The sequence below is a fragment of the Centroberyx gerrardi genome, chromosome 5 (assembly GCF_048128805.1).
Source record: "Centroberyx gerrardi isolate f3 chromosome 5, fCenGer3.hap1.cur.20231027, whole genome shotgun sequence".
Classification (NCBI taxonomy): domain Eukaryota; kingdom Metazoa; phylum Chordata; class Actinopteri; order Beryciformes; family Berycidae; genus Centroberyx; species Centroberyx gerrardi.
In genome coordinates this window covers 31,550,123-31,560,403 of record NC_136001.1, presented here as the reverse complement: position 1 = coordinate 31,560,403, position 10,281 = coordinate 31,550,123, and the positions used below count along the sequence as shown (strand labels likewise).

Below are 10,281 nucleotides of genomic sequence, written 5' to 3'. Positions count from 1 at the left end.
AAGATATTATTATGTGATCAATTTGATAAATTATTAGAACTAGGCCAGCAAACTATCAGCTTACAGGGAACATTGGTCTTGAATGCTTCCCTAAATGTGAAATGAAAGACATGGCTCACAGACTGTTTTGTGGCATCTTTTGCTTGATGGTTTATCTCCTTTATAGCGGAGATCAAAATACCCAAATGACGCCCATGCTGGATAATGTGAAAAGCATTTTTCTGGCACAGTCACAGACGCACGCGCACACGGCCGCTGTCAGAGCGCAAAAGGGTGGAGTCGGGAGCGCGCGTCCTTAATTGGGGCTTTTTTCACCAGAGGAGATCAGATGCCGGTCCTGACTTGATGGCTTGAGGAACGAAGGTGAGGTTTCCTGGGTATGACTCTGCGTCATTCGGCTGTAAATTACATCCGGTACTAACTTGGAACACCGAATCTGTTTTTATAAACTTGGTAACATCTTAAAGAAAACCACTTTTACGATGGACCGAGGTGCGGTGGCTCTGCCGTGCGTCCAGCCCTGTCCGCGGGCAGCGCGTAAAAGCGAGTGGCTGCGGAGCGCCCTGGCCCACCACCACTGCCCCGATCCCGGCGTGGAGAACGAAATCGTCGTCCTAGCCACCGGAATAGACCAATACCTGCAGGAGGTCTTCCACCACCTGGCCTACCCCAACCGGGACGATACGGTGTCGGCGGAGGATTTCACTTCGCTCTGCGCCGTGCTGGGGCTCGCCGGAGAGGAGGAGGGAGAGAGGAGGAGAGGAGGAACGGGAGATGGAGAGAAAGAAGAAGGAGAAGAGGATGAGTTCAGGGATGTGTATTCGGGGCTTCCTTCTGCGCTGTCCTTTAAAGACTTCCATTCCCGGCTCTGTGGGTATTTCCGTGTGCGCAGCGCGCGTAAAGGCACCGGGGAGAGTGCCTGGCGCTTGCCCGTTACCGAAGAGACGGAGCTGGTGGAGCGCCAGATTCGGCTCCGGTGGCCGCGCGCCCGGCGGAGGAAGTGTGTCAGTTTCGACCTGACGAGGGACCAGACCGGGCCCGTTAACAGATCGATTAAAGCTCGGACCGGTGCAGAAGACCACGAGACAGGTATTTTAGTGCATTGTCTTTCTATGCTGCATAATGTTATTGCACGTAAGAGGTTCCCAAAGTGGGGTCCGGGTGCCATCAGCGGTCCTTGAAGCGTTTCCAGGTGATTCCCAGCTAAATGAGGCATAGTTTAATTTCACTACTATTTCACTCCCTGGTTATCACAATGAGATAATGTCTAAGGATTTCCTCTGTTATAGACAATTATGCAATTCTGTGCCAAGTGATATCCAACAAAGGTCTTGTCAGATGGGGCTCCTTTTGGGATGCAGTCAAATTGGGATCCTGGCTTTAATGTGAATCTATTTGGGGGGTTCTTGATATGAAATAGATTGGGAACCCCTGATCTATGATACCTGCTCTATATAGTCAGGGAGGGTGGCCCCCACTGCTGGATGACTCCAGTACTGTCCATCTATAGAGGACAGATGATCTGTTGAGAAATGAATAGAATTGATCCATAACCTAATGGGATGGTTTCACTTCAACACGTTTAACTGCTCCTCTCCTCTCCTCGCCTCTTCTCTTTTCTCTTCTTCTCTCATTCCTCTCCTCTCCTCTCCTCCTGTCTCCTATCCTCATCTCTTCTCTTTTCTCTTCTCTCATTCCTCTCCTCTCCTCCTGTCTCCTCTCCTCTCCTCATCTCTTCTCTTTTCTCTTCTTCTCTCATTCCTCTCCTCTCCTCCAGCTCCAGAGGAGGCAGCAGCTCTGAGGGAGTTGGTGGAGGACCTCCGCTGTGCGCTGCAGGGGAGCGATGCTCGCTGCCTGGCCCTGGAGGTGGCGCTCCGACGGGAGAGGAACCACAGCCGCCCCGCTCCCTCCGGCTTCAACGCCACAGTGTCTTCCAGCTCCCTCATACTGGGGAAACTGGTAGCAACAAACAGAATGAAGGGACAACTAGGGGGAGACGGGGCGAGGAGGGCGGCCAGGAGGCGGGACATCAGGGACCCCCTGCTCAGGGAGCTGAAGCTGATCCGCTCCTCGCGTGACGGACAGCTGGAGGAGGCCATCAAGTTCAATCGGCGGCTGGAGGAGGAGCTGTGCAGGGCCTATCAGGAGGCGCGCAGGCTGGAGGGGGTGGAGTCTGCGCTGCGGAAGGAGAACGCTCAGATCAGGTCAGTTATGATTGGAGTTATTCTTTGTTATTGTGAATTTTTAAAGTTGACTGTCATTTTATAGGTCAAAATTGTTATGCGCGCTTGGAATGGATGAAGGGAGGGATTGATGGTTGAATGGAGGGATAGATAGACATTAAAAGGAGGGATTGATGATATTGGTTGCTGATCAGGAGGCGAGCGGAGGAGGCCAGGGAGGCTCTGAGGCTGGGGTTGCAGAGAGTTCGGCTGATCCAGGAACAGGCCCAGTCTGTCCCACAGCTCCAGACCAGGATCGCCCAGCTGGAGACTGAACTGCACCAGTACAGGTACACAGACACTGCGAATGTGTGTGTGTGTGTGTTCTTGGGTGCATGGTGGAAGGTGCATGGGTGTGTTTGTGCATGCATTTACACAGCATTTGCCTCTCTGCCCTACTGATTTGAAATTCAATGCGCTGAAGTCCACAGGTTAAGTTACACAAGTTACACTTGATCTGAATAAGGCAGTGGAGGTAAAAGCAGTTGGGGTTTATTTTCAACAACACACCAACAAAGACTTGGGTGTTGCAGGGATGAAACCTGTGACCTTTGACCTGTGACCAGCCTGTTATAGGATGGTCTCCTTAACAGCTACTCTACCCTGCTACTGTATCATGATGTGCAACAGCCAGAGTGAAGCTGGGTGTATTACATAAACGGTCTCGCTGCCTGCTAACAGAGTGGAGCAGGGCTTGGCTTCAGTAGACAGGCCAGAACCTGCTAATGGAGCTACAGGCATTCAATAATACACACACACACACACACACACATGCAAAAAGAGAGAGTCGCAGAGATGCAGTCTACAGTCTACAGTATTAGCTGATTGCCATGGAATTTGAGGTATGTCCCACCTTTACCACCCTCAGATCCCGCTGCACCTGCATCCCTGACCCCGCCCATCAACCCAACCACCCAATGGGAGCAGATGACACCTGTAGCAGAACAGGTGAGTGACAGGAAAACTGATAAATCCCTGAACCAGACAGAGATCAGATTAGCTGTCTCTAAACTAGGCCAAGTATGTCAGCTTTAAATGTATCTACAGTAGCACTGCCATATTTATATCCTTTATTAGCATGGCACTGTGGCGCTCTTTTCTTTGTTTATTCAGCCATGATGGCTATCGCTGCTCATGCTAACTAGCCAGTTCTTCTTCTATTGATTCCAAACAATGGTTGAATCACTCTGTTGATATCAATCAGACATTTCATATTTATATGAAGTCACAGTTTATCACTTCACTAGGTGCATTTCTTTTAACACCAATCCTAGACAGGTGTGGAGTCTTACCCACTAGACCTTCTTAACCGCTTTGGGCACTTATGCAACTATTTCCACTGTTTTCCAGATGCAGAGTGTCTGCAAAGAGCAGTAGAGGGAAGAGCTGCCTCTGACGAAGAAGAGGAGGAAAGGGGGAGGGGGAGGGAGGAGCAGGAGGAGGTGAGGAGGAGGAGGGAGGAGGGACAGTGCTGCCTGCTGGAGGTGAAGAAGCTCATCAATCGACTGCACGGCTGTGGCAAAGGGTTAGCTAACATCAAACACACATACACACACATTTGTATTACCACTTACTTGTGAGGACGTTCCACTGACTACATTCATTTCCTAACCTCTACATGCCTAAAGTTAACTCTTAGCCTAACGTAAACCAAATCCTAAATCTAATCTCAGCCATAAACCCAAATCCTAATCCTAAAATTGCCCAACATAGAAGTGAGAACCAGCAAAATGTCCTCACATTGGAAGATTTTTCTAATTTTTCTATCCTTGTGAGGACATTTAGACCACCTCAGCATGGAAATACACACACACACGCACACACACACACACCTCTAACTCCTCTTCCTCTTCTTCCAGATGTCAGAACCCCGTGGTCCACCATCTTCTCTCTCAGAGTCATCTACATGATAAAAACCTCATCTGCACTTCTAAGGACAGCAGGGGGCGCTGTAGCCGAAAAGGTCAAACCCAAAACCACCCAGAAGGCAACAGAGGCTTTGAACTGGAACAGGTGAGAGAGAGGGAGAGGGAGAAGGTGAAGTTATCACTGGCTTTCTATATGCAGGGAGAATTCTGGTCTTAACTCAGATTGCTACTGGATAGCTAGCTAGCAAGGGAACATCATTGTCTTACCTAATGGTTAGCTTAGCTGGCAAAGTAGCCTAATGTTAGTCTAAAGCCCAGTTAAAAGACAAGTGGTAAGAGAGGAAGAAGCTAATATGAAGCTGAGTGCTCTCGCTACCAGCTGAAAACTGGTGGTTCTTTGGCTCCGCCCATTGAGGTTCAACTCAACCAATGAGATTATTTCTTCCTCCAGAGCAGCTCTTAGTTTGTAGAACTAAAACTCCAACCTTACTCCTTTCACTTTTGGTTTTCGTCATCTCTGGGCAAACTCTGGGCTCGAACAGCAACAAAGAACATCACACATATTAGTATTGGGATCATAATTTCTTTCCCCTGTATTAGAAGTAACCTACTCTTGCTCAGTAAAAGAGACGGGGAGGACTAGTCTGTTAACTGGTTTATTCTTGGCAACCCAGGGTCATGAAATATACTAAAAGTTTGTGCAGTACAGTACAAAAGACAACGTGATTTTCATAATTATCAACAGTGTTGGGCTCTTTACTAAAAAAAAAAGTAATTTAGTATTCATTACTCAGTTACCTGTCTGTCACACCATCATCCTCTCTTCACTTCTCAAATGAGGATCAGTCAGTTTCCTCGATCGGTCTTCTTGTCGTCCTTTTACTGGATCAAGTCAAAGTAGAGAGAACACTTCCACCCCAGAGAAACACAACTTTTCCACCATTTCTTATCAAAGTGAAATGGACTCGAATAGACTTTTACTTTCTCTGACGTCCATCCGTTCTTGCTCCTGTTTGCCAGAGGCCTGAGGCGGAGCGGGAGGCGAGGCTGGAGGAGAAGAAGAGGATGCATCTCTCTCTGCTGGAGGAGAAGAAGAGGATGCATCTCTCTCTGCTGGAGGAGAAGCTCACAGATGCCCTCACACTCCTGCTGCAGCTACGCAACAAGGTACACACACACATTCTTTTTTTGACTTTTGTCTAATCGTCTTTGTATTTATTCAGGTAGGTTTCCGAGAAAGACCTGACAACAACAAAAATTCATAAGACTGACAGAAAAGCAAATACGCAATAGTATCAGAAACCAGTCTGGTTCAGTATTTAAATCAAGGCAGTCCTGTGATCTGGTGGCATAATTACTGGATTTAAAACACAGTAGAGATGTGAGGAACAGGGAGCCTTATAGATCAATGTAATATGATGCATTTCCATTCTCTTTGTTAAAGATCAGCTAACGTTTTGCTAGCAATCACAATGGTGAGTGTGTAATAACACACAAGGCACTGAGGTAAACTGCATCCAGTGGCTCTGTCTCAAGCGATACAGTGGAGTTCAGTGCAGTTGGAGGATAAGACCCTGCAAAAATATTGTAGTTGGTGTTAAGTTGGTTAGGGAAGCTGTGGAATAGAAGCACCCTTCTGGGCTGGGTATTCAAATCAAGCTACAGACAGTGCAGCGCTGCTTTTTCTTGCAAAGTAGAAGGGGCATGTGAATACAAAATGTCTACACACACACAATACACACACACACACACTCACAGTTCCACTCTTCACCTCAATCATACAAATTCACCTCTTCAGTGCCATCTAGTGTTTATGCTGACGTCCAACATCTCTATTTCTCAGTATCAGAAACTGCTGGAGGTGGTCTTGGCACATTTTATGGTAGATTACATGTTAATTAAAAAAACGATATTGTCTTATTGATGAATGTTTTGGGAGTCTGACCTGTTTGTCGGCACTGTAGATATTATTTTTGCTTGTGTGTCTGTGTGCATGGAGGGTTTAGGTCCTTTTTTCTCTGTTTTGTTGCGAGATGTCTCATTAAAGAACATCAAAAAGTCTCTCTCTCTTTCTCTCCCTCTCTTTCTCTCTCTCTCTCTCTCTCCCTGCAGAATGTATCCCGTAGGGCTCTGGGGAAGATCCTGATGGACGCTCTGGACATGTGCAGTCGGAGTGGACATGGTAGGCCTCCTCTACAATCCCTCCCATCCCCCGAAATGTTCTGCACGGACTGGAACACTGTTTGGCTTCCTCTTCTTCTCCGTCTTATTTTTTTCCCGCTTTCCCCCCCCTCGAGGTCCGTCCCAGGTCCTCCAGGTCGCCGAGGCCCTCTGCGTCCAGCTGTCCTCCAGCGATCTCCTTCAGGACGGAGGGGACGATGGGGGAGGAGGAGGAGGAGGAGAGAAGGGGGAGAAACGCCTGCCGTCGTCTTCAGGCCCTCTGCTCATCTCCTGCTGACAGATCCACCCTCCATCTACTAACATGGCACTTATCCTGTACTGTAGCTTGACACTGTATCCTGCACAGGCAAATCAACTGTATTTATCTTTGGCCCACATGTGTATCCCAGATTTGTAAACCTGTTTAATGTATTTAAAGATTAATTTTATTTACTTGATTGAATCTACTAGTGTTCTATGCGGTATTTATTTAATTTTAGCGATTAAATGCTTTTTTTTCCAATCTCATGACTCTCTGCCTAAGAGTTGGAGCTCGGTCATGTGCAAGCTAAGTCTTCTGCTCAGGGTCAAAGTCATATTTCACAGACGCTGTGTGTTACATGGTGTCCATGCAAAGAGAGAGAATGACTTCAGAAACTCACTGTTGCACCTTGACACACAAATTATAATGTGTCTACACACTATTAGTGGATCAACCAGCTCCTAACTCAGCAATTTGCGGTGGTTTAATATCATCCAAGCAACACTGCAGTACTGTGACACACTGATAACCTCTCAAAGTTGAGTATTAAGGCCTGAACATGGATGTTTGTCTTTGTATTGAGAGAACAAAAAGAGGGGAAACAGACAGGGCTGCAAAAACTGAAGATGCTGTTAAAATATCTGTCAAAATGATTACATTCTTAATTATTTAATTATATATAGTTTGAGGGTTACTATTGAAAAATCTGCTATGATTCCAATTTAATCAAAACTACCATCAAACGAGTATTTAAAGGAGTGAAACTAATGGTTTGACTACATGTAGTGCCACCAGCTAATGTGATGTTATGCCAGGGCCTACTTAAAATAGATTTAATTCCTAATTTTTGATCAAAAGTATAACTTGAGGTCTTGGGATCTGAACCAAAATTTTTCTTCACTTCATGCACACCAATGCTTTGATATAAATGTAGTTCAATTATATTTATTATCAATCAATATTTTCAGAAAATAATTCATTCATGATCTTTCCCTTAGCAGACTCTATCCTATAACTTCCATCAGTTTGACACTAATTACTACACTATTAATTTAAAAAAAGTTGAGTAACCTGAGTTTAGGTGGGTTTCCCCTCCACTACATCCCTGCTTCTGATGTACCAACATCCTAAAACGAGAGAAGAAGAAGTGACTCGTGGCTGATGAGTGCAGAAACAAAAGAACCCACAAAAACACACAGCGCCACAGAGGAATGGTATGAAATAATATAGTCCTTTATTTCCAGCAATTTACAAAGTCCTGCAGGGAGAGAGCCTTCCTCCGGCCTCACAGAGGGAGGGCTTTTACAAGGGGGAACACACAGGGAACGCAAAGACCTCGGCCCAGAGTGGGACCGCACGTCAGTTTCTATGAATCCAGAGCCGCGATGGGCAGGAAGTCATAAAGCGCTGTACTGCTACTGCGACAGGTTGTTCAGCCTGAGCGTCGGGCTGAGGTTCCCTGCGGGTTCAGGGGCTCGGGGGTCGGAAGCACTGAGGTTAACAAGGCAGAAGGCGGGCTACGGGTGGGAAAGGCTGGGTGTTGTCTTGGTTCTACGGGGCGTGGGAAGAGTCTGGAATCGTAGGGAGAAGTGACACAAGTGTATTTTGTCTTGTTGCACTTGTTTTCCAGGGTTTCCAAATGGAAGCGAGGGTTCAGATCCTACTTCTTTTGATCACAAATTGGCAGTTCTCGATTCCAGACTTTTCCGACGCCCCCCGTGCATCTAATCCCTCTGACGTTTTTATCAACCTTGGAGTCACTTTACAAACCATGGCTCATAGTCAAAGCCTTCTGTTGATGGGGCATTTTTGCAAATTCATGTGAACAGAAGGTCCTGGCCTCTGCAGCCCCCCCCCCCCCCCCCACTCCATGGCTGCACCTTATAAAGTCATTATTACATTACAACATCATAATCAATCTACTGTACATCTTGTATTAATCAAAGCTAATTATAGAGACGCTACTCTGTGGTGAGCCTAGCTCCTGATTGGTTACTCTGAGTTGAGCCTGGCTCTGATAGGTTAAGGCCATTCTATGTCTTCTGAGTATGGTTTTCCCTATGCGAGATAGGGTGTGTGTGCGTGTGTGTGTGTGAGGTGTGTACGTTTTTTTTTGTTGTTTTTTTCGAGACTGGTATTAGGCGCCATGCTATTCATTAGCCTCGCTGCCAATCTAGCGCCAAAAAGCTCTACTGGCCCATTGCAACAAAAAGACAAAAAAAAAAAAAAGGAACAAAAAAAAAAATAACAGAAGAGAAGAGAAAAAAGACAATTACAAAAAAACAAAAAAACACGGTGACAAAGAAACTGAGCCAAAAATGAAATGATAAAATAAACAACCTTATTTATAGAATAAATATCGTATGTACAATTTGCTTTGTGTGCATCTAAAAATAAATAGACAAAGCGTTGCTTGCCCCCACAGAAGTATTCACAACTTTCCATTGACTTAGAGGCAGAACGCCGGCACCTGGTCAGTAAGATAGCAGTGGAGGATACAGGCGGAGAGTGAACCGATGTGGGGATGCAACCTTTACAACACGATACAAGCCACAGGTTGTAGAAAAGGAGAGAAAAACAAAACAACAGTGTGGGTATACGTGGTTTTGAATCCAGAGGACACAGAGATGCACAGAGAAGTTTTACAGTCGAGTGAACTCCTGCATCACAGTGGCGCCCTCTGGTGCCCATTTTGTAGATTACAGTACTCTGCATATGACCAGCGCTTTTAAAGTTGCTTCATCTTACAGTGGTTGCTTGCTTAAATCCATGACATAAAACAAAACTGAAAAGTTAAAAAGATTAGGGAAAGGAAAAAGAAAGGACAAAAAAAAATCACCATTTTAAATGTAAAATCTCACAGAATCGACACATCTCTTCCGCTTAAAAATCATCACATAATCAGTCAGACCTACACGTAACATTTTTTTTAAAGGATAAAATAATCAACATGTTTTGCATATCCATACTATGTGCCCTGCACATGCATTCGGCTGGCCCCTTCAAAACAGCACAGAAGTCTGACAAGCACCGAGCATCACATGCAGGTTTCGCTTCAAACACATGGGCTCTCCCTCTGGGCCGAGCGTCTGTACTTGGTACAGTCAGTCAAAACAGCCGTGTGCTTTTACTCTTTTTACTCTTCATGACTTCCTCTTCCATTCTCCTCCTCCTCACCTGTATGCCCTTACAGAGACTTAGCTAGAGGCCTTCAAAGCACAAGTCAGACACAGTTTGTGCGTGTGTGTGTGTGTGTGTGTGTGTGTGTGTGTGTGTGCTGTGCACTAGGGTTAGCCTGATATGTCGGGGATGATATTGGCCTTTTATTTGGTCACCTTACCCGGTATGTGACGAGAGGATTGGCACCAAAATCATCTCTGTCTCTGGGAGATAGCTAATCTTAGGCAATTAGCATTATCCTAACAGCGAGAAAATGAGAACCTGTAGCAGCTCTAAGGCTGATGGTTAGTTAATTTTAAAGACACACGTCTAAACCTGCCAGGCTTGTTGAGGGGATTGGTAAAATAGACATAAAATTCAACAAAGAGAATTCACTTTCAATTTCTCCTCCCATGAGATTTTGAGCGTAACTTGTTTTGTTTACGCAGAGTGAGCGAAGTTAACCAGATAGTTTTGATGCTGTTGATTTGTAATGGACCTCACTAATGATGAAGAGTGAGATTTATTTAAGTTATGAATCTACAGGCCATAGAATAAAAACCAACACCAATGCTGGTTTACTAAAAGATTTATCTTCATACTTTGGATA

General features: G+C 45.6%; 1 protein-coding gene across 3 annotated transcripts; it reads left to right on the top strand.

Moving 5' to 3' along the window:
• The first annotated feature begins 318 nt into the window (after positions 1-318).
• Positions 319-6,703, top strand: LOC139925858 (EF-hand and coiled-coil domain-containing protein 1). 3 transcript variants are annotated; one of them, XM_078283715.1, is made up of 9 exons: positions 319-1,089; positions 1,778-2,204; positions 2,378-2,512; positions 3,091-3,170; positions 3,573-3,747; positions 4,082-4,235; positions 5,144-5,257; positions 6,203-6,272; positions 6,399-6,703. In XM_078283715.1, exons 1-9 carry the CDS (start codon positions 483-485, stop codon positions 6,569-6,571), a joined length of 1,935 nt encoding a protein of 644 aa, XP_078139841.1. In that variant the 5' UTR covers positions 319-482; the 3' UTR covers positions 6,572-6,703. The 3 variants fall into 3 exon arrangements, with proteins under 3 accessions (XP_078139841.1, XP_078139840.1, XP_071773462.2); XM_078283714.1 differs by having other exon boundaries at positions 5,111-5,257; XM_071917361.2 differs by having other exon boundaries at positions 5,111-5,257; positions 6,388-6,703.
• Positions 6,704-10,281: the final 3,578 nt, after the last annotated feature.

What these genes read in the sequence shown, in the direction of transcription:
- LOC139925858 (XM_078283714.1), top strand. Translation starts at nt 483, where the DNA reads ATGGACCGAGGTGCGGTGGCTCTGCCGTGCGTCCAGCCCTGTCCGCGG. An exon ending in TGCAGAAGACCACGAGACAG is followed by an intron (nt 1,090 to 1,777) that starts GTATTTTAGTGC and finishes CCTCTCCTCCAG; the next exon opens with CTCCAGAGGAGGCAGCAGCT. An exon ending in CTGCACGGCTGTGGCAAAGG is followed by an intron (nt 3,748 to 4,081) that starts GTTAGCTAACAT and finishes CTCTTCTTCCAG; the next exon opens with ATGTCAGAACCCCGTGGTCC.